This window comes from Trachypithecus francoisi, unplaced genomic scaffold, assembly GCF_009764315.1.
Source record: "Trachypithecus francoisi isolate TF-2019V2 unplaced genomic scaffold, Tfra_2.0 Lachesis_group8, whole genome shotgun sequence".
Taxonomy (NCBI): domain Eukaryota; kingdom Metazoa; phylum Chordata; class Mammalia; order Primates; family Cercopithecidae; genus Trachypithecus; species Trachypithecus francoisi.
The window spans coordinates 62,245,708-62,272,281 of record NW_022681473.1 but is presented as its reverse complement, the minus strand read 5'-3'; the positions used below and the strand labels follow the sequence as shown (position 1 = coordinate 62,272,281).

General features: G+C 42.4%; 1 protein-coding gene across 6 annotated transcripts in view; it reads left to right on the top strand.

Moving 5' to 3' along the window:
* Positions 1-26,574, top strand: part of STIM1 (stromal interaction molecule 1) — a 222,740-nt gene that overhangs the window by 94,167 nt on the left and 101,999 nt on the right. For 5 of the 6 annotated variants that reach the window (XM_033206878.1, XM_033206880.1, XM_033206875.1 and 2 more), the window contains exon 2: positions 17,053-17,183. The exons of the other annotated variant lie outside the window; for it this stretch is intronic. In XM_033206878.1, coding sequence (XP_033062769.1) covers positions 17,053-17,183 — 131 coding nt within the window. The remainder of the gene's footprint in view (positions 1-17,052; positions 17,184-26,574) is intronic. 6 annotated transcript variants of the gene reach the window in all.

Here is a 26,574-nt window from a genome sequence, read left to right as displayed (position 1 = left end):
GTCAGGAGATCGAGACCATCCTGGCTAACACGGTGAAACCCCGTCTCTACTAAAAAAATACAAAAAATTAGCCGGGCGATGTGGCGGGCGCCTGTAGTCCCAGCTACTCGGGAGGCTGAGGCGAGAGAATGGCATAAACCCGGGAGGCGGAGCTTGCAGTGAGCTGAGATCCGGCCACTGCACTCCAGCCTGGGCGACAGAGCGAGACTCCGTCTCAAAAAAAAAAAATGTTACATAAATGGAATCACAGAGTATATAACCTTTTGGAATTGGCTTCTTTTTTTTCTTTGCTCAGTTCAATTCCTTGGAAAGTCATCCAAGCTGTGTGTATCAATAGGTCATTTTTGTTTTTGTTTTTTTGGTTTTTTTGAGACGAAATCTTGCTCTGTTGCCCAGGCTGGAGTGGAGTGGTACGATCTCGGCTCACTGCAACCTCCACCTCCCCGGTTCAAGCGATTCTCCTGCCTCAGCCTCCTGAGTAGCTGGGATTATAGACACGCACCACCACGCCCAGCTAATTTTTGTATTTTTAGTAGATACGGGGTTTCACCATGTTGGTCAAGCTGGTCTCGAACTCCAGACCTCAAGATCTGCCCACCTCGGCCTCCTAAAGTGCTGGGATTACAGGCATGAGCCACTGCGCCTGGCTGGTCATTCCTTTTTATTGCTGAGTCGTGTACCATTGTATGTAAGTCCTGGAGTTTAACCATTCACTTGTTGAAGAATATATGGGCTGCTTCCAGTTTTGGGTATTACAAATAAAGCTTCTGTGAACATTTATGTACAGGTTTTTTTGTGGGTCTGTGAAGGATTTTATTCAGGAGGGCTATCTAGTCAGATCTGAATTTTATTTTATTTTTTTGAGACAACGTCTTGCTCTGTCACCTGGGCTGGAGTGCAGTGGCGTGATCATAGTTTACCGCAACTTCAAACTCCTGGGCTCAAAGGATCCTCCTGCCTTAGCCTCCCAAGCAGCTGGAACTACAAGTACATGATACCATACCCAGCTAATTTTTTAATTTTTATTTTGTAGAGACAGGGTCTTGCTTTGATCAGGTCAGGCTCATCTTGAACTCCTGGCTCAAGTGATCCTCCCGCCTCAGTCTCTCAAAATATTGGGATTACAGGCATAAGCCACTGTGCCTGGCCCAGATTTGAATTTTAGGAAAATTGTACTCACTGCTTGGTAGAGGACGAGTCTGAAAGAAACTAGAACAGAGACAGGGAGAATAGTGAGGAAACTGTTGTAACCCAGGCAAGAGATATAGAAGCCTGAACTGCTTTGTCATAGAGATATCGTCCTCAGAAATCAGATCAGGCTTGTGCAGAGGAGGGAGCAGGGCTATGGAGCCTGGGCTGCCAGAAGGCTCAGGCAGACTTCATTCTGGATAGTCTCCTTTCTGGGAGGACACTCTGCTCCCCCAGCTGAGAAAGGCACCCTGTAAGGAAGGGCTGCTCTTCAGCAGCAGGAAGAGAGTCAGAACCTGGTTCCTAGAATGATCATCTTGACTGCAACGTTGTTTAGTAGATGCTATTGGTTATCTTCTCCCAAGAAAAGACAAAGAGGGGCCAGTTATCTTTCTTTTATTGTCTGAGTGGAGGCTTATATGGGGCAGAAAGATAATGAGAAGCTCTCTCCTAGTTCATGTATCTTTTGGAGCCCAGGAATGTGTTCTCTTCTAACCAGCCAGCAAGAGGCCTGGGAGGTTTGAGTCTGTCCTCTTATTACTGTGGAAACTGGAATCCACATTGTTTTTACCCCCTGCAGTGGTGTGCCTGGTTCCTCAGTGTTTATATTTTCAAAGTTTTTATCACTGTGCTCTTAGAGCTGCTGTGATTGGGACTGATTGTTGGGAACCAGCCTTACTGATTGAACCCAGAAGGGTATAATCTTAGAGGGTCCACTGATAAGTTGGACATGTCTCCTAGGGATTGTCCTTTATCTGGGCAAGTCCTTGGGTGCCCACTCCAACACTTTCAGAAAATTTTTCCCAGCAGAAAGCCATTTGAGTTGTCTGTAATTATTTTTTTGGCTATCTCAGACCCTGATGAGTGCTGGCTAGGGCACAAGAACGTTTGGGTCAGGCGCCAGTCAGATAGTTTTGGGTAGCTTTTGAACAAGTGTGTGTTGATTTAATTCTTCCGGGGCTGTCTTGCTTCTTGGAAGTTTTAGTATATATAAAGACCTATGGTATGTGGGACCCCAAACCTGGGATAGCAAACCTTCAAAATCAGTATGCAGCTTTCAATGGTCTCTAGATCAGATATTGTGCTACCCAGCACTGGGCTAGACAGAGGGGAACACCAGAAGAATCAAAGACTCTCTTTGCTATTGTTGGAAAGATAAGACTTCAGGGCCAGGCTCAGTGGCTCATGCCTGTAATCCCAGCACTTTGGGAGGCTGAGGCGGTGGATTGCTTGAGCCCCGGGGTTCAAGACCAGACTGGGCAACATAGTGAAACCTCATCTCTACAAAAAAGGCAAAAATTAGCCAAGCACAGTGGTGCATGCCTGTGGTCTCAGCTATTTGGGAGGCTGAGCCTGGGAGGTGGAAGCTGCAGTGAGCCATGATCTTGCCACTGCAGTCCAGCCTGGGCGACAGAGTGAGACCCTGTCTCATAAATAAATAAATATGTAATAAAATACAGTCTTCCGGGTTAAGCAGAGACTAGAAACTGACAGATGAACAACTAACATTTGTATAGAGCTTTACTATTTTTCAAAAGATTTGACTGATTTTTCAGGTAAGAGCATTAATCCTTAGGATTAGTCAATGCATAGGAAAGTTGGAATTCAAAGACCCATATTTGCTGCCTCTGCAATTCAGTACATATTTCAACAATTGGGGATTGGGGAAAAAGGGGATCCTGGAGGCCAGAGAAGTATATGTTACTGTTTGAGTTCCCAGTGTCTTTGCCTAGTTCAGCCAGTTCAGTCATCAGCAAAAGCTGCTTGAAAGTGTTAAATAAGTGTTGAAATGGGTATTCCAGCATGTGAACGCTGAACTGGGAGTCAGTCAGACACTTTCAGTTCAGTCGGAAAGGTCATAGAAACAAAAGGGCAGCCAAATAGGCTGTCTACCAGGAGTCTGAAGCCCTGTGGGAAACCAAGGAGTAGGCAAAGGGTGTCATAACAGTTGGGGATGGCTCCTGCACCAGAAGCCCATGTTATTGAGGTCAAGTCCTGCTTGTTGGTGACTAGCTGTAGGGATTAGCCATTTTCTTCTGGAAGGAGGCTTCTTGTGAGATCAAAATTTGAAGAAAAGAATGCTTACAGGAGGAGGAAGGTAGAAATGGGACACAAGAAGGAGTAGCTGAGTGTACCCTGGAGGAAAGATAGCCAGAGACTTCTATTCTAGCAGACGATTAGGTTTAACAGAAGCATATTCTTATGCTCTTTTTGCTCCTCCCAGCATGGTGTACCAGAGACTCAGTTTTCCTTCTCTAGTGATTCTTAAACTTTATATTTAAGTTCTAATGAGAAAGAGGTCTTTGGCTAGTTTGTTTCAGAGGGTTGAACACTAAAGAATTTAAGGCAAAGCAAGGATGTTCTATTTTACCCTGTTTGGGGAATGGTACAAGCCCAGATAGAGTTTCTTGTATTTGCCATTAATAGACAAAAAATCCCTGATGGAACCCCTGCTTCCTCACCCCACAACCCTTGCTTTGTTGCCTTGGAAAGTAAGACTTAGTAATGCCAGGGAGCCCTGTTGCATAGGCTCATTCAGATCACCCAACTATAGCCTTGCCACGGGACGTGGTATAGAAAGTTAGTGTGGTTTCTAATCTGGTTTTGCCACTTCTTCGCTGGCCAACCTAGGGCAAAACAACCCATTTTATGACCTCAATTTTCTTCTCCAGGTGTTAAAAGAGCAGTGGCCCTTGAGGCCTTCCAAATCCCCTTCAATTCTGCCATTTTGAGTCTGAGTATAATACGTGATCTCAACATCCATTATTCCCATTCTATACCTGGAGTTTTTGCAAGATTAGTAAGAAGAATGCTTTGACTTCTTGATCTCCTTCTTCTTCCTTCTTCCTTCTTCCTTCTTCCTTCTTCTCCTTCTCCTTCTCCTTCTCCTCCTCCTCCTCCTCCTCCTCCTCCTCCTCCTCCTTCTCCTTCTCCTTCTTCTCCTTCTTCTCCTTCTTCTTCTCCTTCTTCTCCTTCTTTTCCTTCTTCTTCTTCTTCTTCTTTTTTTTTTTTTTTTTTGAGATAGGGTCTCGCTCTGTTGCCGAGGCTGGAGTACAGTGACATGCTCACAGCTCACTGCAGCCTTGACCTCCCAGGCCCAAGAAATCCTCTCATCCAAGCCTCCCTAGTAGCTGGCACCATAGATGTGTGCCACCACTCCCAGCTAATTTTTGTATTTTTTTTAGAGATGGAGTTTTCCTATGTTGCCAAGACTGGTCTTGAACTCCCAGGCTCAGGTGATCCTTGGCCTCCCAAAGTGCTGGGATTACAGGCGTAAGCTGCCATGCCTGCCTGACTTCCTGATCTTTTAATAAGTCAAGTTGTGTGAGATGCTGTGCTTCTTGCCTTTGGGCTTTCTTTGTTTGGGTTGCCCTTCCTTCTTCTCCCATTCTCTTCTACTTGTTTTTCAGTGGTATCTCCTGCTGCTGTGGTCTCTTGCCCCTTGCTATATTTTACTTTGTAATTCATATACTGTGCTCATTCTCCTAGTACTTTTTGTGAGCAAAGGATGGTGTTTATTCATCTCTTTTAGAATTTGTTCATTCAACAAGTTTTTCTGGGCATTTGTTTGTTCATTCAACACATGTTCATTGAAGTCTAACTATTGTGCTAGGGACTAAGCTAGGTGCTAGCAGCCAGGATTCAGCCATGAACAAGACAGCCATGGTTCCTGCCTCTATGGAGCTTACAATTTAATTTAGTGGAGAAGACAGACATTTAGCAAATTATCACAGAAATAATTACTGTTGTGAAAAGTGCTATAAATGAAAATGTAGTTTGTTTTGAGAATGTATAATGTGAGCCTAAGCCAGTTTGGGCGGGAGAATGAGTCAGGATCTTTGAAGAAAAGATATTTAAATGGAGATCAACAGCATGAGTCAGAGTTTGCAGGTTAAGAAAGAAGTAAGTAAGAGCCTTCCAAATAGAAAGAATTCTGAGTGGTTCTTGACCTGGGCTTCAGTCTAGCGTCACCACGTATAAGGGAGTATATGGAGCACCTGGACATATCATGCATGACTGGTGGGAGTATAAAGTGATAGGCCTACTTTAGAAAACAGTTTGGGGCCGGGCGCGGTGTCTCACGCCTGTAATCCCAGCACTTTGGGAAGCCGAGACGGGTGGATCACGAGGTCAGGAGATCGAGACCATCCTGACTAACACGGTGAAACCCTGTCTCTACTAAAAATACAAAAAAAATTAGCCAGGCGTGGTGGCGGGCGCCTGTAGTCCCAGCTACACGGGAGGCTGAAGCAGGAGAATGGCGTGAACCCGGGAGGCGGAGCTTGCAGTGAGTGGAGATCGCGCCACCGCACTCCAACCTGGGCGACAGAGCGAGACTCCGTCTCAAAAAAAAAAAAAACAGTTTGGTAGTTACTTGAAATGTTAAACATATTTTTATTGTATAATACATCAGTTCCACCCTAGATATTTGCTCAAGAAAAATGAAAACATATGTTCACACAAAGACTTGTACATGAGTACTCATAGTAGCTTTATTTGTAAAATAGCCAAAAACTGATGAATGGATAAACAAGTGGTGGTATAGCCATTCAATGGAATACTACTTAGCAACAAAATGGAACAAACTACTGATTCATGTGACAACATGGCTGAATCTCAAATCTTGATGAGTAAAAGAAACTAGGCACCAAAGAGTACATACTGATGATTCCATTTAATTTGAAATTCTAGAACAGGCAAAACTAGTTTATTATGATAGAAATTGGATCAGTGGTTGTGTGAGGAGGGAGAATGAGGGTTGGCAGTGATTGCTTGAACTCGAAAGGTAGAGGCTGCAGTGAACCATGATCATGCAACTGCACTTCAATTTAGGTGACAGAGCAAGACCCTGTCTCAAAAAAAAAAAAAAAAGAAAAGGTCAGAGAGGAGAAACCTACCTTGCAAATTAGGGAAAGCGAAGATTTATTCATTTTATTCATTCATTCAGCAAATTCTCTATTGAATACCTAGTATGTGTCAGGCACTGTACGAGTCCCTTGGGATACTGCAGTGAACGAAAAAGCAGCTGCTCTCGTGGACCTTACTTTTAGTGGAGGGAGATAGATGACAAACAAACCAAGAAGTAAATATATCATGTGCCAGGTAGAATCAAATGCTATGAAAAATGAGAATCACAAGCTGTGTCCTCAGATATCTTCAAATAACTATAGTTATGAACTGACTGAGGTAAGGCCATATGAGGTGCAAAGTCAGAAATGCTGGTGGAACTCAGAAGTATATCTCATTGCATTACTCACCATGGAGCTGTATATATAGTTGATGCTGTGGATTATTATTATTATTATTATTATTTATTTATTTATTTATTTATTTATTTTGAGACGGAGTCTCCCTCTGCTGCCCAGGCTGGAGTGCTGTGGCCGGATCTCAGCTCACTGCAAGCTCTGCCTCCCGGGTTCACGCCATTCTCCTGCCTCAGCCTCCCGAGTAGCTGGGACTACAGGCGACCGCCACCTCGCCCGGCTAATTTTTTGTATTTTTTAGTAGAGACGGGATTTCACCGTGTTAGCCAGGATGGTCTCGATCTCCTAACCTCGTGATCTGCCCGTCTCGGCCTCCCAAAGTGCTGGGATTACAGGCTTGAGCCACCGCGCCCGGCCATTATTATTTATTTATTTTGAGACGGATTCTCACTCTGTTGCCCAGGCTGGAGTGCAGTGGTACGCTCTTGGCTCACTGCAGTGTCCGCCTCCCGGGTTCAAGCGATTCTCCTGCCTCAGCCTCCTGAGCAATTGGGATTACAGGCGCCCATCACCACACCCAGCTAATTTTTTTGTATTTTTAGTAGAGACAGGGTTTCACCTTGTTGGCCAGACTGGTCTCAAACTCCTGACCTCGTGATCTGCCCGCCTCAGCCTCCCAAAGTGCTGGGATTACAAGGGTGAGCCACTGTGCCTGGCCTGTTATTAATTTTGAGACAGGGTCTTGCTTTGTCACCAAGGCTGGAGTGCAGTGTCATGAGCATGGCTCACACAGCCTGAAACTCCTGGACTTGAGCAGTCCTCCATTTCAGCCTCCCAAGTGGCTGGGACTACAGGTGCTCACCAATACACTGAGCTAAATTTTAAATTGTTTTCTTCCTTTGTAGATAGAACTGATTTTGAACTCTTGGCCTCATGTGAACTTCCTACCTTGGCCCCCAAAGTGCTGAAATTACAGGCATGAGCCACCAAGCCTGGCCAATGGATTAATTTTTTTTTTTTAGACGAAGTCTTGCTCTGTCACCAGGCTGGAGTGCAGTGGCACAATCTTGACTCACTGCAACCTCTGCCTCCTGGGTTCAAGCGATTCTTCTGCCTCAGCCTCCCTAGTAGCTGGGACTATAGGCGTGTGCCACTATGCCCAGCTAATTTTTGTATTTTTAGTAGAGATGGGGTTTCACCATGTTGGCCAGAATGTTCTCGATCTCTTGACCTCATGATCCGCCCATCTCGGCCTCCCAAGGTGCTGGAATTACACTCTTGAGCCACTGCTCTGAGCTGATTAATTTTTGATGAGTGACCTCAGGGAGAGAAGTGAGCTTTGTCAAAATTCAGAGCTCAGAAGCTGGGTGCAGTGGCAAAAAGCCTGTAATCCTAGCTATTTGGGAGGCTGAGACCGGAGGATTGCTTGAGCCAGGAGTTTCAAACCAGCCTGGGCAACATAACAAGACCCCCTCTCAAAAAGAAAAAGGAAGTCAGAGCTTAGAATCTGTAGTGATTTGTGTTAGTGTTGCCTGGGCAGCTGAAACCAGTGCCAGTTTTGTCCAGAAGAAAATATCTTTTGAATTCCTGCCCCCTGCTGAGAAGAGCTGGTCCTCTTCTTGAATATGAGGACAAGCTGTTCTAACAGGTGCAGGAATGTCTCTCAGATAGGCTGAGTTTTGCCCAGCCTAGGGATATGACTCCTCTCCCTGTGGTTAGGCCTGCTGTGTGCCTCAGCTGAGATGTTATATTTCACTAGGGACCTTTCTTGGATAACTCCAGGTCTCAAACCTGTTCCTTTTTTAAGACGTCACATTTCCATAGTCAGGCGCGGTGGCTCACACCTGTAATTCCAGCACTTTGGAAGACTGAGGTGGGTGGATCACCTCAGGTCAGGAGTTTGAGACCAGCCTGGCTAACATGGTGAAACTCCGTCTCTACTGAAAATACAAAAATTAGCCAGGCGTGGCAGCAGAGGCTAAGCCGGAGAATCACTTAAACCCAGGAGGCGGAGGTTGCAGTGAGTCGAGATCAAGCTCTTGCACTCCAGCCTGGGCCTGGGCAAGAGGAGCAAAACTCCATCTAAAAAAAAAAGACTTTACATTTCTGGCCAGAGTGTCCATCCCTCACTCCTCCCTCACCTCATCCCCATTCTAGGCCCCATGCTATTTTATCTCTTGAACTTTATGGGGTCCTTGGCCAAATTTGAAAATCTTCCCAGGGCCAGTGCTCTCAAGTCTTAGTCTTTTGATCCCTTTCCAAGAGTGAGGGTGTATTCTAATCCCATCAAGAGTAGCTGCAGAATTTGCTAGTCCTGGCTGAGGAGTAAGAGGTGAAGTGGGAGAAATTTTTCTTACTGATGGGGCCCCCGCTGGTAAAACTTGGCAATTTCCAATTCATCCTCCAGGGATGAATTACTGTTTAGTGGCGAGAAACAGAAAGTGGTTGGGAAAGTCGAGGCATTAGATGGACAGTGGATATTGGTGGTGGGAATTGGTGGGTTGTATTCAAGAATTCCCTTGCCTTTTGGGGAGATATTTTTTTTAATTAATTAATTCACGCATTCTTCATTCATTCATTCATTTAGCCAGCACATACTGATTTCATACTTGACAGGGTAGATGTTAGTGGTAGTATTATAATGGGCCCTGGGGGATAGAATGAGTCAAGCTTGGTTCTTACTACTTGGCTATGGCATGTGAACAGCTCATAACATGAGAATTAATATAACAGAGCTATGCACAAAGTGCTTTGGAGCATAGAACAGTGAACAGTGAATGATTAGCTCTGCCTGGAAAAAGGTGAGGAGATCTGGACATGAGGGAAAGGACTTTGTGGTTTTGTCTGCCAATAGCTATCAAAGTGTAGTCTTCAGACCATGGCGGATGGGAGCGAGGCCTTGTCAGGACATCCAGAAGCTCAAAGCCATTTCATAATAATATATTATTTGCCTTAAAAAAACGATGTATACCTTTGTACTGTTGTTGCAAAAACAGTGGTAGGTAAAACTGCTGGCACCTTAACACAAATCAAAGCAGTGGCACCAAACTACTAGTAATGACTGTATTCCTCACCTCCACACACTGTCAGTTAAAAAAAATAAAAGTTTTCAACAAAGAAGTAGAAATCATTAATTTTATTGAATTGCATCCCATGAGTTCATGCCTTTTAATATTTTGTGTGATGAAATATAAGTATGCATAAAGCATTTCTGCTGCACGTAGAAGTTTGACGGTTATCTCAAGGAAAGCACTTGTGCAATTGAGGTGTAAGCTGACATACCTCTCTTTTTTCAGGCAGCACTATCATTACTGGAAATAATAGTTGATAGATAACTACGGTTATTCATATTTGGCAGACATTTTCTTGAAAATAAATGAAATGTGTCTTCTGCCTTAAGGAAAACAACTGGTAGTATTTATTGCCAATGATAAAATTCCAGCTTTTAAGTGAAAACTGGATTTTAGAAAACTTGTATCTGTCACTGTGAAATTGACAGTTTTCCTGGATTAAAAGCTTTTCTGATGAAATCAGTGGTTATATTAATAATTGCGACTATTTTGATATTGTATAAATGGAAGTGTCAACATTTGGAAGCTCTGCACTAACTCCTAACCAATAGTTTCCAAGTAACAAGTGCGTCATGTTACAAAGTCATGCATGTATAAAAGATCCATTCAAAGTGTAAGATAGACCAATGGATTTTAATGTTAGAGAGTACAAAAAGTTTATTTGTATAGTTTGGGATTTCACATTGCAACTAACCTTTAAGAAACCTACCGCTTGTTGAGTTTGGGTATAGTCTCATATACTATCCACAGTAGTCTGACTAGTAAAATACTCCTCTCTTTTCCAACTGCATATCTATGTTTTGATCTTCAGTCAAAACAACACATCACAATAGGTTGAATGTAGCTATAAGATTATATCTGTCTTCTATTAAGCCAGACATTTAAAAGATTTGCAAAAATGTAAAACAATTCTACCCTTCTTGTGATTTTTTTTCAGAAAACAATTATTTTCCATAAAAATATTATTTACATTAATATGTAAGAGATTTATTATTGTTCTAAAATGAATTAATGAGAACCTGGAGAGCAGCAGCAGCCTGGCTGACATCACCATGTCTCTGAAAGGTGATTTTTTGTTTTTGGAGACAGGATCTCACTGTTGCCCAAGCTGTAATGCAGTGGTGCAATCACAGCTTACTGCAGCCTCAACATACTGCACTCAAGTGATCCTCCTACTTCAGCCTCCTGAGTAACTTGGGACTACAGGCATGCACTACCATGCTCAGCTTTTATAGAGATGGGGTCTCACTATGTTGCCCAGATTTTGAACTCCTGGGCTCAAGCAATGTCTCGGCCTCCCCAAGTGCTAGGATTACAGGTAGTGAACCACTATGCCTGGTCCTGCAGGCTGATTTTGACAGTGTTGCAGAAGATGTGAGGAAACTGAAAACAAGACCAGATGAGGAAGAACTGAAATAACTCTATGGGCTTTAGAAACAAGCTATAATTGTGGACATTAATATTGAGTGTCCAGGAATGCTAGATTTAAAAGGCAAGGCCAAATGGGAAGCATTGAATTTCCAAAATGGGACATCAAAGGACAATGTGATGAGTGTGCATATATATATATATATATATACTTTTTTTTTTTTTTTTGAGACAGAGTCTTGCTCTGTTGCTTGGACTGGAGTGCAATGGCATGGTCTCTGCTCACTGCAAGCTCTGCCTCCTGGGTTCAAGCGATTCTCCTGCTTCAGCCTCCCAAGTAGCTGGGATTACAGGTGCGCCCCACCATGCCTGGCTAATTTTAGTATTTTTTAGTAGAGACGGGGTTTCTCCATGTTGGTCATGCTGGTCTTGAATCCCTGACCTTGTGATGCACCCGCCTCGGCCTCCCAAAATGCTGAGATTACAGGCGTGAGCCACTGCACCCGGCCAAGTGCCTATATTTCTAAGCAAAGGACCTGATAGAAAAAGATTGAATTTAGGATAAAGCATATGAGAAAATTGTCCTTTGGAAGCCTTCTTAATGGTATCATGACCTAACATTTAGAGGTGGAAATGCACTTTTAACTCTATGTATCATCTACATTTTTCCTATTAGCATGAATTGTAATACTTAATTAGGAGTGTGCTGAAACTACCTCGTTAACTAAACTGTGGTTACTTAAACTAGGTGTCTGTAAAAGTTCTTTTAGAAAAGTGTCTTATTTTTTATTTTTATAGATTTAGGGGGTACAAATGCAGTTTTGTTACATGGATATATTGTATATTGGTAAAGCCTGGGCTTTTAGTGTACCTAGTGTACCCATCACCCAAATAGGGTACGTTGTACCCAAAAGGTATTTTCTTGTCCCTTACCATCCTCCCCCACCCCCATCAACTTTTCCAAGTCTCCACTGCCTCCAGGGACTCTTCATGTCCCCTGATATACATTGTTTGGCTTCTACTTGTAGGTGGGAATATGTGGTGTTTGATTTTCTGTTTCTCAGTTGTTTCACTTGAGATAGTGGCCTCCAGTTCCATCCACGTTGCTGCAAAAGACATGATTTCATTCTTCTTTTATGGCTGAGTAGTATTGTGTGTGTGTGTGTGTAAATAAATATTTTCTTTATACAGTCATCCACTGATGGACACTAAAGTTGATTCTATGTCTTGCTATTGTGAATAGTGCTGCAACAGACATGAGTGGTAGCTATCTCTTTATATAATGATTTCTTATCCTTTGGCTAGCTGCCTAATTTTGATTCTTTGGGAGATTGCCATACTGTTATCCATAGAGTTTGTACTGGTTTGCATTCCCCCAACAATGTATGAGTGTTCCCTTTTCTCTGCATCCTCACTAACATCTGTTGTTTTTTGACGTTTTAGAAAAGTCTTGCTCTGGGAGTATGTATACAAAGACTTTAACAATTGTTTGTTCTTTTGGCTTATCTGTTCTACAGTGAGTTTAGTGTTACTCATTTAGTGTTAATCTGTTTTGATTATTAAGAAAAAATAGAATGAATTAATAAATATAAACATTTGTGTTTTACTTTCCTTTTTTAATTCAAAATTTTATGGAAATTTTATTTGAAATGCTCTGATTTATACCTTGTGAAACATATTATCAATCTACAAAAAAATCTTACTGAGGCAGTTTGCAAAAGTTTTATGTTGCTAAATATTCATAAGGCAATGTAGGTAATTAAATTTTAGCTTTTATTTTGAACTTAGGGGTACAAGTATAGGTTTGCTACATAAGTAAGCTTATGACATGGGGTTTGTTGTACAGATTATTTTGTCACCCAGGTATTAATCCTAGTACCCATTAGTTATTTTTCCTCATCCTCTTCCTCCTCCCACCCTCCACCCTCTGAAAGGCCCCAGTGTGTGTTGTTTCCCTCTCTGTGTCCATGTGTTCTCATCATTTAGCTCCTACTTAGAAGTGATAACATGTGGTATTTGGTTTTCTGTTTCTCTGTTAGTTTGCTGAGGATAATGGCCTCCGTCTTCATTCATGTCCCTGCAAAGGACATGATCTCGTTCTTTTTTATGGCTGCATCTGTTTTACTTTGTAATATGGTAAATATTAAACAGTTCTTTGGAATTAAAAGATGTTACACATATAAAAGGGTCCTGAGACCAAAAAGTTTAAAAACATATGCCTATGCTATTTTCTTTGCCTAGAGCTCTTCTCTTTTTTCTCTAGAGAAATCCTACACGTAATTGTAGAGTTAATAATTAGGTATTCTTAAAAAAAAAAAAAACATTTACTGAGCATCTTATCAAGAACCTGGCTTTTTGTTGCTGTTGGGGACATGGTACCAATCCCTTATGGAGATCACAGTCTGGTGGGGAAGACACATTAAACCCGGTATGATGAATGTTACCAGTGATAGCATATAAATGTTGTGGGAGTACAGGCTGCTGTCAGAGTCTTGCAAAGAGCCACTTTCCCACTCACCTGGAACATATGACTGGTCAGGTTCATTGGATTATTTATATTTGATTCTTCATAGGGAAAGTGGCCGAAGTTAACAGAAGATGGGAACTGTTTACTTGCTGCTCTGGGGGTAAAGAAGGATACTACAAATGTATTAAATATCAACCTACGCCAGGCCCTATGCTGGATGTTTTAACAAATGTGATTTCATTTTTAAAAAGTTTGTGCAGCAGATTATTATCCTTATTTTGCAAATGAGAAATCGGAGGCTCAGATAAATTAACTTGTCCAGTATCTTATGGTTTGTAATTGGTGAAGATGGGATTTTGATAGTGTTCTGACTCTTAAGTCCAGGCTTTTTCACTGTAGTTATGTGTTGCTAAATGGATGGCTCTTTGAAGGTATTTCCAGATGGTTGTGGGAAACCTTGCCAGACTGGAATGCGTAAGAGAAGGTAGGAAAGGTCTCAGGAAGAACAGAGAGACAGCTCAGGACATGCTTGGTTGAAGGAGTTATTTGTGAGTTTTGGCTGACATGGTTTTTCTGTACAGGATTCAGCGGCCATAGGGGAATCAAGCTTTTGTACTCCCTAACCCTCAATCCCTTTAATCCTTCTCTGTGTCAGCTGGTTCTAGCAGCAAAGGTCACCTGTCTGTCTGATCAGGTTACAAACCAGAGACTGGGTATTTGAAGCCCAAACTTCTTGGATCTTGTAGATCTTTGGGAAAGGTGCTGGTTAATTGACCTCAGGCCAGTGGTGCAGCCTGGAGGCCCCAAACCCTAGAGTTTGGTAAACGATTTCCATTATTTTAAAATGCCTGTTAGAAGTTATGCTTTACATAGGATAAGCCTGTGTGTGGATACAGGCTAATGAAAAGATTGGATTTCTATCTTTCTTTAATTCTTTTTGTTTTTTTTTTTTGAGATAGGGTCTCTCTCTGTTGCCCAGGCTGGAGTTCAGTGGCACAAACATGGATCACTGCAGCCTCAACCTCGTGGGCTCAAGCGATTCTCCTACCTCAGCCTCCTGAGTAGCTGGGACTACAGGTGTGCGCCATGATACCTGGCTAATTTTTTAAATTTTTGTAAAGACAGGGTTTCACCATGTTGCCCAGGCTAGTCTTTAACTCCTGGACTCAAGGGAACTCCCACCTCAGCTTCCCGAAGTGCTGGGATTACAGGTGTGAGCCACCACACCCAGCCTTGGATTTCTTTCTTTTAGGTCAATCCAATATGATTCGGGTGTGCTACATATGATATTCTATAACAGAGTTCTGCAAACTATGGCCTGTGGGCCAAATCCAGTTTACTGCCTGCTTTTATAAATAAAGTTTTATTAGAACACATTCAAGTTCATTCACTTATATTTTGTCTATGGATGCTTTTGTGCTACAATGGCAGTTAAGTTGTGCAACAGAGACTATATGGCCGACAATTTCTAAGTTGTTTACTATTTGGCCCTTTATAGAAAAAGTTTGCTGATACTTAATTTTGATTCTTTCTATCATGGCACTTAGCACATAGTGTTTTAATTGCCTGGCTCTCCCACTTTTGTAATTAACCTTCTGAGAGAAAAATGAGATATGATTCATATTTTTATGCCCCATGCTGATCATAGGGCCTGATATATGAAGAACATTCAATAAATGTTTAAATGGGCATATCACGGGCTGATAAAAAAGCTCTAATATGTAATTATATATGTTTTTGTTGGTGAGGTAGTTGAGAAACAATGCCTTAATCTTTGAGTGTATTCTGCTCTCTTCCTAAGTTCCCACCACCCCTTCATCCCATTCCCCAATTTAGCAGAACAAATGTAGAAAGAAATAAGTTTATGCAGAGATATTTCTTTTTGTATGCATACTGTTCATCATACTTTTTTTCTTTTATCAAACCATTGCAGACTGGGCATGGTGACCCATGCTTGTAATCCCAGCAATTTGGGAGGCCGAGGTGGGCGGATCACTTGAGGTCAGGAGTTTGAGACTGGCCTGGCCAACATGGTGAAACCCCATCTCTACTAAAAATACAAAAAATTAGCCGGGCGTGGTGGCGCATGCCTGTAATCCCAGCTACTTGGGAGGCTGAGGCAGGAGAATTGCATGAGCCCGGGGAGTGGAGGTTGCAGTGAGCAGAGATCACACCACTGCGCTACAACCTTGGCAAGAGGTTGAGACTCTGTCTCAAAAAACAAACAAAAAAAACCCAAAAAAGCCCCCTTTGCTTCAATGTTCTTCTTGCCCATATTATCACCTGTAGCTTCTAAAAGATGAAAGCAACCCAAGGCCAGCTATCTAGTCACCCTAGCAAAAAGGCAGTGGTGAAGATAGGATTTTGAAGTGCTGGCCTGGGAGTCAGCAGACTTGGACTCTCACTGTGGCTCTTCAGCTGCCTTTGACTTTGGCACATCATTTAACGTTGGTGAACTGCAATGTTCAACATACTTTTATTGAGTCACATCTGGAACACTTTAAAATTTAATATTTATACTCCTCCCTTATTTTGAAAAGGATTTGAGTAACTAGCAAGAGGTAGAGAGGTGACCTGTCTGGTCTTATCACTGTCTTTGGCTGGCAGACAAGTAGATGATTAAATGGATTAGGGTATTTTAGGTCTTTGATTAGTGCCTTCTAAAAGGCATCACAACAACAGCCTCTTCATCCTGTCCTTACTTTCTGTCCTGTGACAGCTTCTTCTATTGCCTAGGAAGTCAAGATCTATCTTCTTTGAGGGTCATCTGAAGAGTATTTGTCAAGAAAGTAGTTGTCAAGATCCAGATCAAAAGGAAAGAGAAATTTTAGCATCTAGGAATTGGAAGAAATACTAGAAACTTCAGTCAAAATACTTTTTTCAAATAGTGACTTTGAGGCCTGGAGAAGAGAAATGTCCTCCCTAGATCACATGGTAGAGCTAAGCCTAGATTTCAGGCTCTTTCTATTGTGTGCATCATTCAGACTAGGTGTTTTCCAGGCTTGTAAGAGAGGACTAGGTGTCACAGAACAAGTTAAGGTGGCCTAGGCTCTTGTGCTGGTTTTACTGCTGTGTGGACATATAATGGTAGGCAGAAGAAACCGTATCCCAGACCACCTAAGGTGTTGTATCAGATGAGCTCAGGACCTTCAGATATCTAAAAAATATTTGCCTGATATAACTGTCTGTGGGAAGGCATGAGATATGAGAGGTTTCCTCAGTCAGCCTATGGCTGACCTTGTATGTATCAGCACTGACAAAATGAGCAAAAAGGAAAATTACACATTATTTGGGCAGTGGGACTAATTGGCTGTTGTTCTGTTTCCAGAAAGATTATATTGATTTACATTTGTGTATTTGGCTGATTAAAAATAATAACTCAATTGAATATGTATTTCTTTGATTACTAATGAGGCCAAACTTTTTCCTGTATTCATTGGCTATTTATGTTTTCTCTCATTTGTGAGTTACTGATTCACGTTCTTGTCTAGATCCCAGTATACTCCTAGTCCTATGCGAGACTTCCCTGCCAAGAAATTATTAGGGTGATAAAGCATTGTCCCAGTGGGGGAGCTCAGCATTTTCTTGGGGAGACAGTTAAAGGCTAGATGAAACACCTTTGTCACTGTACAAGGAGCCAGTTAAGTGCCTACATGAGGAGTCAGATGCTAGAAGCTAAGGATGCTGACACAGGTGGGTGATAGGTTCTGGGTGGCAGCTCTGAGTAATGTTGTCTCTTGCTTTTCTTACACAGAGTTTTGCCGAATTGACAAGCCCCTGTGTCACAGTGAGGATGAGAAACTCAGCTTCGAGGCAGTTCGTAACATCCACAAGCTGATGGACGATGATGCCAATGGTGATGTGGATGTGGAAGAAAGTGATGAGGTGAGCTCTCTCATCCTGCTGTGGCTCTCTTTTCTTCCTGTGTGAATTAGTCTTTGAAAGCTGCTTAGACAGGCTATTCCCTGTGGAGAGACGTTCTCTGCTGGCTTGTTTTTTAGGAACTCATCCCCATTGGGGAAGGTGGCTCCCAGCAGAGCAGCCCTCCAGGAGTCAGCCTGTCAGAGTGTAGGCTTTATGCTGGCTGGCTACCGCCTGCTTACTGGCTAGTTGCATAACACTGACTAAACTGTGTTGTTTGGGAGGGAGAGTGATCCCTGAGGCTGGTCTCTATGGTTTCCTTGGATCCTTATTGCAATCCTGCTATAGATGGAGGGCATCAGTCTGTTCTCAGCCCTGTGTTGGCATGTGGGATAGAAGATAAGACACCCAGATCCTGCCCTCTGGGAGTTTATACTCTATTTGGGAAGAAGAAACAAATTGTTTTAGAAAGATCGTTCTGAATTTCAGGCTGAAGTTTTTGGGAGCCAGTTGAGTGGTCTAGATAGGAAGAGTTAGAGGAGTCTCTAAATGGAAAAAAGCTCTATTGTTTCATCTTTTGGCATTGTTGTACCTGTAGCTCAGCAGATCCCAGGGTGTAAGGTCATTATGTGTGAGAAGATTTAAAAGTTTCTTCATTTAAAACTCAACGTATACCAGTAGTTTGGTGAAGCTACCAAGTTATGCCAAATCTTCAATAGTGATGTAGTTATATCATGAAGCTACCAAGTTATGTCAGATCTTCAATAGTGATGTAGTTATATCATGATGGGGGAGATAACCCTACTCTCTCTTTCCTGCCAGCCTACCTTTGAGTTTTGAGTTCAATTTTGGATCCCACATTGTCAGAAGTATTCGAAACAGTGAGGGCCTATATACAGAGAAGAGTGACATGAGTGATGAAGAGTATGGAAAGTACAAAACAAAGAGCATTCAACACAATTATGTTTTTTTTTTTTTTTTTTTTTTGAGACGGAGTCTGGCTCTGCTGCCCAGGCTGGAGTGCAGTGGCCGGCTCTCAGCTCACTGCAAGCTCCGCCTCCCGGGTTCACGCCATTCTCCTGCCTCAGCCTCCCAAGTAGCTGGGACTACAGGCGCCCGCCTCGTCGCCCGGCTGGTTTTTTGTATTTTGTAGTAGAGACGGGGTTTCACCGTATTAGCCAGGATGGTCTCGATCTCCTGACCTCGTGATCCGCCCATCTCGGCCTCCCAAAGTGCTGGGATTACAGGCTTGAGCCACCGCGCCCGGCACAATTATGTTTATTAAGCATGTATGTACCATGCACTGTGCTAGGCACGGAGATGGGACTGTAAAAAAACAGATACAGTCTGTTTTTATATAACTTAAAGTCTAGTGAAGAGACGTTAGCCTGGAGAAGAGGAGACTCAGGTAATATAATTTCTATCTTTAAATACATAAGAAGTAAAGAAATTAGACTTAAGTAACGATGATAGTAAAGTTAAAACCATGATACTAGCTATCATTGATTGAACTCTTACTTTATGCCAGTGACAGTGTTAAGCTTTTTGCATAGTTACTCTTTTAACTTCAACAGATTTATGAGGTTGGTATTATTACCAGGGTATGGAGCCTTAGGAAGGTTAAGCATTTTGTTCAGGGACACAGTGGGTATCAGTGCAGATCTGATTTCAAAGCCCATGCTCTTAAGTACTGGTGTATTGTTTCTCCTATTCTAAGAGCAGAACAAGGTCCACAGTAAAGTGGGGAAAGTAAAAAGTAGGCATTTTCTTTTAGAATAAAGAATTGACTAACAGTGAGAGCTATCTTGCCATAGAAGAGGCTTCCTTGGTAGAAGTGAACTCCCTATCACTGAAGATGGGCAAGTAGCATACAGAACTCCACTGAATCTGGGTGTGGTGGCTCATGCCTGTAATCCCAGCACTTCGGGAGGCCAAGGCAGGAGGACAGCTTGAAGCCAAGAATTCGAGACTAGCCTGGACAACACAACGAGACCCTGTCTCTACAAAAAAAAAAAAAAAAAAAAAAAAATTGGCTGGGTGTGGTGTCATACACCTGTAGTCTCAGCTACTCTGGAGGCTGAAGCTGGAGGATCGCTTGAACCTAGGAGGTTGAGGCTGTGGTGAGCTATAATCATGCCATTGCACTCCAGCCTGGGCAACAGAGCAAGACCCTGTCTCTAAAAAAAACAAAAACAAAAACAAAACACAGAATTCACTGATTGGTCAACAGAGGGGATTTGTCTGTAAGGATGAACCAGATAATGTTTAAGGAATTTAAAGGAAGAGAAAAATAGGCTTCCTGGAGAAAAAGTAAAATTTAATAGAATGGAAAGGGTTGGGCTTACTCAGTAGTGGAGAATCAGTGTGAGCAAAGCTATAGAAGTAGTAAGAAATATAGTGGGTTGGTTTGGTTAGATAGGGACTGTGGTAGAAAACCACAGAACAAAAAGTTGGAAAGGAAAGTGGGGACCAGGCTGAGATATGTATACCTGTTGAACCAGGCAACTGTAAGTTCTTGAGCAAAGACAACGACTATGATGTAAGTGTCTGAAATTTGGTTACATCCAGAAGTGTCACTGACCTGTAAAGGATCAAAATTTTATTTGTCTATCCTGAGAATAGAGCCATGTTCCTGGGGGTGAATGAGGACTAGTGACATCCTGATCACTGTCCCAGGGCCTGGCCACAAAACTGGGGAATGGACAAAGAAGGTGATATAACCCAAGATCTATAAATTCTTGGAAATCTTTGTTACCTGCTCCTCGTCCTTTTTTTTTTTTTTTTGTCACATTCTGCTGAGTTGCTTTGTCAATGAGGGGAGGAATAAAATGTTCTTTTTAGAGGAATGTTACCACAACAAAAAGCTCATCAGCACAAACTGTTCTGAAATAACACAAAAGCTGTTACCCTGCTCTTCCCTGCACCAGTGGTGAGCTGTTCTTTTTCAGTATAGTTTTTACCTTGCCTTGGTTTCCACTACTCTCCCTGCAGTCTCAGGCTTCACGTGGTTAGAGAGGCCTGCTGGTCTAGGTTTGCATGATCAATCACAAGCTACCTTCCTGAGAGAGAAAGTACCAAAATGTGTGTGCCTAAGTCACTTTAAACATGTATAAGATAGCTTTAGAGTTCAGGATTTAACTGGAAAGTTGGGTAGATATCTCAGGGTTTAGAATATTGTGTAATGGATAGTGGGGTACCAGAAACCCTGGTTCTTTTAGCCATCAAGGACCTGAAGGTTTTTTTTTTTCATTAATAAAACTTTTATTCCACTTACATGAATTTAGTACACGTGTTCTTAACAATTATGCTTGGATTGTTCATGAGAATTTCATAAAATGTTAATCAAAGCTAGCCACCATCTCAAGTTATTTTCTTGTTAACTATTTTTACAGCACATGCATGCTAGGCAAGTATCAAAAAAAATCACGAAAGCAAAAAACCTAAAAAAAAAAAAGAAATTAAATACATGGGTTTTTCTTTTTTTGTTTTACTGCTGTGCTTGATATACATGAAGTAATGAATATCAAGCAATTCATTTTTACTGCATCTTTACTTTTACATTTGTTTTTAGGTTGCCTAAAACATTTAAATACAAATAAAATGAGTGTAGCAAAAATAATGAAAGCCAACATCAGGTAACTTTATAAATGATGGAATGTGAACTGTTTCTGCCTTTATTCAGAGTAAAATGGGTCACAACTTTGTCTAAAGGAACACTTCTGCAGCCGTAGTCAAAGGTGTGCACAGTGAGATTGAATATTCCATAGATATACAAGATGTAACATGTGATATCCATGGGATGTCTGTTTCTACCACAGCCTGTTAAGTGCTCCAAACCTTAAAGTACCTACAGTAACTACACCTGTGACTGGAACCAATGATCCCTTTTACTCCCTACCAGGACAAACCAATGTGTAGGCAATTTTCTTTGCTTAGACATGAAGCAGTTTTAACACTGGCCCTTGTGAAGCCACAGTGTACCAAATACTATGCCAAACATTTATAACCTTTATAAAAATTCCACATTCCCATTTTGGCCACCTCAAGATGGAAACAGGTAACTCCCTGAATGTTCACTGGCTCTACTCTCCTAATATTAAACATAAAAACTACATGGGAAATATAGATATTCAAATAGAAGTAGCATAAACCTGTCATAAATCATAAACAAAAAACTCTTTGTGGAACAGCATGGATGACAAATGGTCTACTGTGTAAATTTTAGAATGAGGCAGACAAAGTTGGAAGGCTGGTTAATTTTCCCCTCATTCTCCTGCTTTAGCTTCATTTCCTTGGGTATCCGATGACGGACCTGAGGTTTTTATAAGACATCTAAAAGCCTTGCTGATTACTCAAGAGCCTTAGTAGAAGTCTGAAGGGGTGCTCTATTGAGTCCTCATGTATTCAGCCTCCTACTAGTAACTTTTTTGCATAACTGGACTGTAACCCCAGTGCTAGATCTTTTAAAATTTTAGCCATTTCTGAAGTAAGTCTTTCTTCCTACAGGTTATTGTGACTAGAGTGTTAACTTTTCTTTGTATGAATCAAAGCATGTCTTCAGGGCCTCTTGTACTATTACCCCAGTACCTAGATTCCTACATACATTCGTACGATTGCCTCTTATAGTTTTGTCTCTTCTTTGAATCATTCTAATTTCTTTTTTATAGACACATTTATTCAGTATCACAATCAAACTATTACATTTAGCAATCAACGGCATGAGTAAAAAAAATTATCTACACTAAAACTCTTTGTTGGCATGCTTTATATTTTCCACAGAAAAGAAACAAAATAACCTTTTATACAATTAGTCACAAATACAGTCCTACTTTATTTTGCCTATACACATGAGTATTGTCTAAAACATGTCTTCTTTGTAGCAGGTAGGCCCTGCCACCACTGTGCTTGGCTGAGTTCACAAATCTGTAGTAACCTGTAGCTTCCTTGTCACTTCTCTGGCTCTCTTCTCCTGCTAAGCATTTTTCTGGCAGTAATTAAAATCTTTTGCCACTGCCATAGCTACTGCTGCTACTGGAACCACCATAGCTCCCTTGGTTTTGTGTTTTGACCAGTGTAGAATCCAGAGCTTCTGCCTCCAAAGTTTCCTCCCTTCATGCATCCAAAATTTGAGGACTGATTGTTATAATTGCCAAAATTATTGTAGCTTCCACCACCTCCAAAACTGCTTTCACTACTACCAACAAAGCTGCTTCTGCCTCCACTGTTGTTATAGCTGTGAGAGCTGACACTCCTGCTGTAGCCACTGCTCTGATTTCCATAATCCTGCCTCCACTTCCATAGCCTCTGCTTCCTCCAGAGTAACCAGGGCTGCCCCTTTATAAGCACTGTTGTTACCAAATCCATTATAGCCATCCCCGTTGCCACCAGATCCACCACCACCATGGCTGCTACCAAAGTCACCACAACCACTGAAGTTTCTCCTCCATGACCAAAGTTGTCATTCCCACCAAAACCACCTCCACAGTTTCCAGAACCACTTTGACCTCTTTGGCTAGATGAAACACTAGCCATCTCTTGCTTCGACAGGGCATCCCTAACTTCGTAGTTGTGGCCATTCACAGCATGGTATTTCTTTTTTTTTTTTTTCTGGAGACAAGGTCTTGCTCTGTTGCCCAGGCTAGAGTGTAGTGGTGTGAACACAGCTCACTGCAGCCTGGACCTCCTGGGCTCAAGTGATCCTCCCGTCTCAGCCTCTCGAGTAGCTGGGACTACAGGCATGCACCACTGCACCCGGCTAATTTTTGTATTTTTTTGTAGGGATGAGGTCTTGCCATGCTGCCCAGGCTGGTCTTGAACTCCTGGGCAAGTGATCCCCTGCCTCGGCCTCCCAAAGTGCTAGAATTACAGGCATGAGCCACTGCATCCAGCCAGTATTCCTTTTAAAAAGATTTGTTTATTTATTTTGAGACAAAGTCTCACACTGTTGGCCAGGCCGGAGTTCAGTGGTGTGAGCATGGCTCACTGTAGCCTTTACCTCCCAGGCTCAAACGATCTTCCTGTCTCAGCCTCTTGAGTGGCTGGGACTACAGGCATATGCCACCACACCCAGCTAATTTTCAAAACTTTTTTAAAAATTTAAAATGTATCTTTTTTTAAGCCGCCAACAAATATCCTTTTCATAGTTAAGTGGGCACCTGGTCTTTGAGAATCTTCTCTTGATACAGCTCTTCCGTTCACCTTGTGTAGCCTTGCATTCACAGCTGCATCCACCTCCTCCACAGTGGCATATGTGACAAACCCAAAGCCCCTTGAGCACTTGGTATTTGGATCTCTCATTACCACAGTCTGTGAGTGCTCCCTGTTGCTCAGAATGGCTCATTGGACCCTCATTGGTCATTTCAAAGCTCAACTCTGATGAAGAACTTCTACAGCTGTTGGGACTCCTTAAGCGACTATGACTTAGACTTGATAGCAGTGGGAAGAGAGACTTTGATGATGTTTTCAGTGGCATCGATGGGCAGAAAAAGCCATTCTCATTTCTAATTGCTGAATATACTCTGCTGTGAAATTAGACTTAGGGCAAACTGAGACTCAGTAGGCATGTTATAGAAAAATATATAATCAGGACAGTTGTGGTGGCTCACTCCTGTAATCTGAGCACCTTGGGAGGCTGAGGCAGGAGGATTGCTTGAGCCCAACGGTTCAAGACCAGCCTGGACAACATAGGGAGACTCTATGTCTACCAAAAAAAAAAAAAAAAAAAAAAAAAGAGGGACTTTTTAAGAGTCTCTTAAAAGAAAAACATATAATCATTTGTGTAGGGGCAGCTAGTTTGGTTAAGTGCCATCTTTGCTTGCTTCTCTTCTGGATAGCAGAGGCTATGTATTGTGGGCCTTTCAGATGTGCAAGATGGCTCTATTGGTGATGGTGCCCTTCTTGCAGAGCTGGCAGGGAGTTCTACCAGGCTGGCAGTATGAGAATTCGTGACTTGTGTTCTATTCAAACCTCTGGTGGGGTTTGCTCCATGGGCAAAAGATTTGTTGCAGTGGAATGGTACTGTTAGGTTGTGCTTAACAGTATGAGGTGGGCAGACAAGGGCCTACCTAAGACCATTGTCCCCTTGACTGGACCAGACTTTTTGAGAGCAGTGCTATTTTCTTTTCTGCAGCCTACATGGCAAATCAGGGCATTTATTCAGCCATTAAACAAATTCTTATTTAATATGTATTAAAGGCAGACACTATTTGAAGGCTAGGGATTCCACAGTGTACAAAACAGATAAGATCCCTGCTTTTATGGAGCTTGCATTCTAGTGATCTATATGTCACAGGTGATTAAGTGATAAGAAAACTTTGAAATTAGGCAGAACTGTGATCAGATTATAGGAGTCTAGTGATGTTTCCTTTGGTTTTCTCAGGATAAAGTGGTAGTTAATGATTCCTACCATTTCAGGGTTGTTGTCAGGATTTAGTGAGAAAAGTGCTATTTAATGCTCCCAACACAAATAAAGAACTCTCAAAACTCGACGATAGAAAATAAGCCAGGCCAGGTGCCGATGACTCACGCCTGTAATCCCAACACTTTGGGAGGCCGAGGTGGGTAGATCACTGCTCTTATCTGGTTTGTCTCTGTTCTCTCTAGTGCCCAACAAAGCCTGTTATAGAATATGTGCTTAATCACTGTGTTGAATGACTGACCAATATTGCTATAGCAGAATGCTATCATTCTGCTATGGGAGTCTTAGCAAGGGTGTGATCACACATTTTAGGGGATAAGGATGAGTAGGTAGCAGTATGAATCCAGGAAGCTACAAGATCTACTTATGACTTCTGTTAGTGCCTGTGGTGTCTGATGTAGAAGTATAACACAGGGTTATAAGCTTATGCTCTGGTATCATACAGACTCCATTCTGCCTCTTCCAGCTGTGGAAACTTGGGGAAGTTACATAATCCCTTTCCACCTCAGTTTCTCCATTAGAAATTGAAGTAATAATAGTAGTAGGCCTTTCATGAAGTTGTTGCAAATATTAAATGAATAATGCGTATAAAGCACTTAATACAATGCCTGGCACATAGAAGAAGCTCAATGAAAGTTTTTATGTTTATTATTGTTATTATCAGAAAGAACATATATTTTGATGCAAACAAGCCTGTGTTCAAAACTTGGCTTTGCCACTTTCTGGCTATACAACTTTAGGCAAATAACCTTACCTTTCTGAGCCTCAATTTTTTTTTTTAAGCTATTTGAGGAGGGATGTTGCAGGGATATTGCGAGAAATTAATGTTTGCAAAGCCCCTAGCACAATGCCTGGTATATAGGTGCTAAAACATAGGTGCTAAAGCCATGTTTTTTTCTCTCTCAACATGAGGGTACAATAGTGAGGGCTGGCCTGTATAGCAAAATTCCACATCAGCTCTATCACCATCCCACGGCACCACAGCATTCAGCCATGGGAGCCACTCCCAGCAGTGTGCCTGACTTGACGAGGGCCAGGACACTGTAGGAGGTAGAGGTAGTTCTGTTTTTGCCTAAGTGGTTGATATTAAGAGGGAAGGCATGATAAAGCAGGATCACACATTTACAGGAGCTACAACTTTTCTGACAGCTCACCCAGCCTCCTACATATGCCTGCATTTTTTTTTTTTTTTTTTTGAGATGGAGTTTTGCTCTTGTTGCCCAGGATGGAGTGCAATGGTGCAATCTCAGCTCACCGCAACCTCCGCCTCCCAGGTTCAAGTGATTCTCCTGCCTCAGCCTCCCGAGTAGCTGAGATTACAGGCATGCACCACTACGCTTGGCAAAATTTTGTATTTTTAGTAGAGACGGGGTTTCTCCATGTTGGTCAGGCTGGTCTCAAGCTTCTGACCTCAGGTGATCTGCCCGCCTTGGCCTCCCAAAGTGCTGGGATTACCACGCCCTGCACCTGTGTACTTTTAAAAAGGTCTGGCTTTTGGGCCAGGCACGGTGGCTCATGCCTGTAATCCCAGCACTTTGGGAGGTCGAGGCGGGTGGATCACTTGAGGTCCGGAGTTCGAGACCAGCCTGACCAACATGGTGAAACCCCGTCTCTACTAAAAATACAAAAATTAGCTGGGCTTGGTAGCAAGTGCCTGTAATCCCAGCAACTCGGGAGGCTGAGGCATGAGAATCACTTGAACCCCAGGGAGGCGGAGGTTGCAGTGAGCCGAGATCATGCCACTGTACTCCAGCCTGAGCGACAGAGTAGAAGTGTCATGAGACCTGTTTAGAGTTTAGTGGGGGTAGAAATAGACTTGTTTTCTATGTTTTTCATTGTCCCACCGAGAGGCATGCTAGGTCCTGGGAGGCTGTGGGAGTTCAGGAAGCTGGCATCAGGTGGAATCAGAGCTAAGGGAGCTAAACTCTGAGGGGAGCAGTCAGCAGGTTCACTTGCAGTATCTAAAATGCCAGGAGGAACTTGGACTTGATAGGTAGT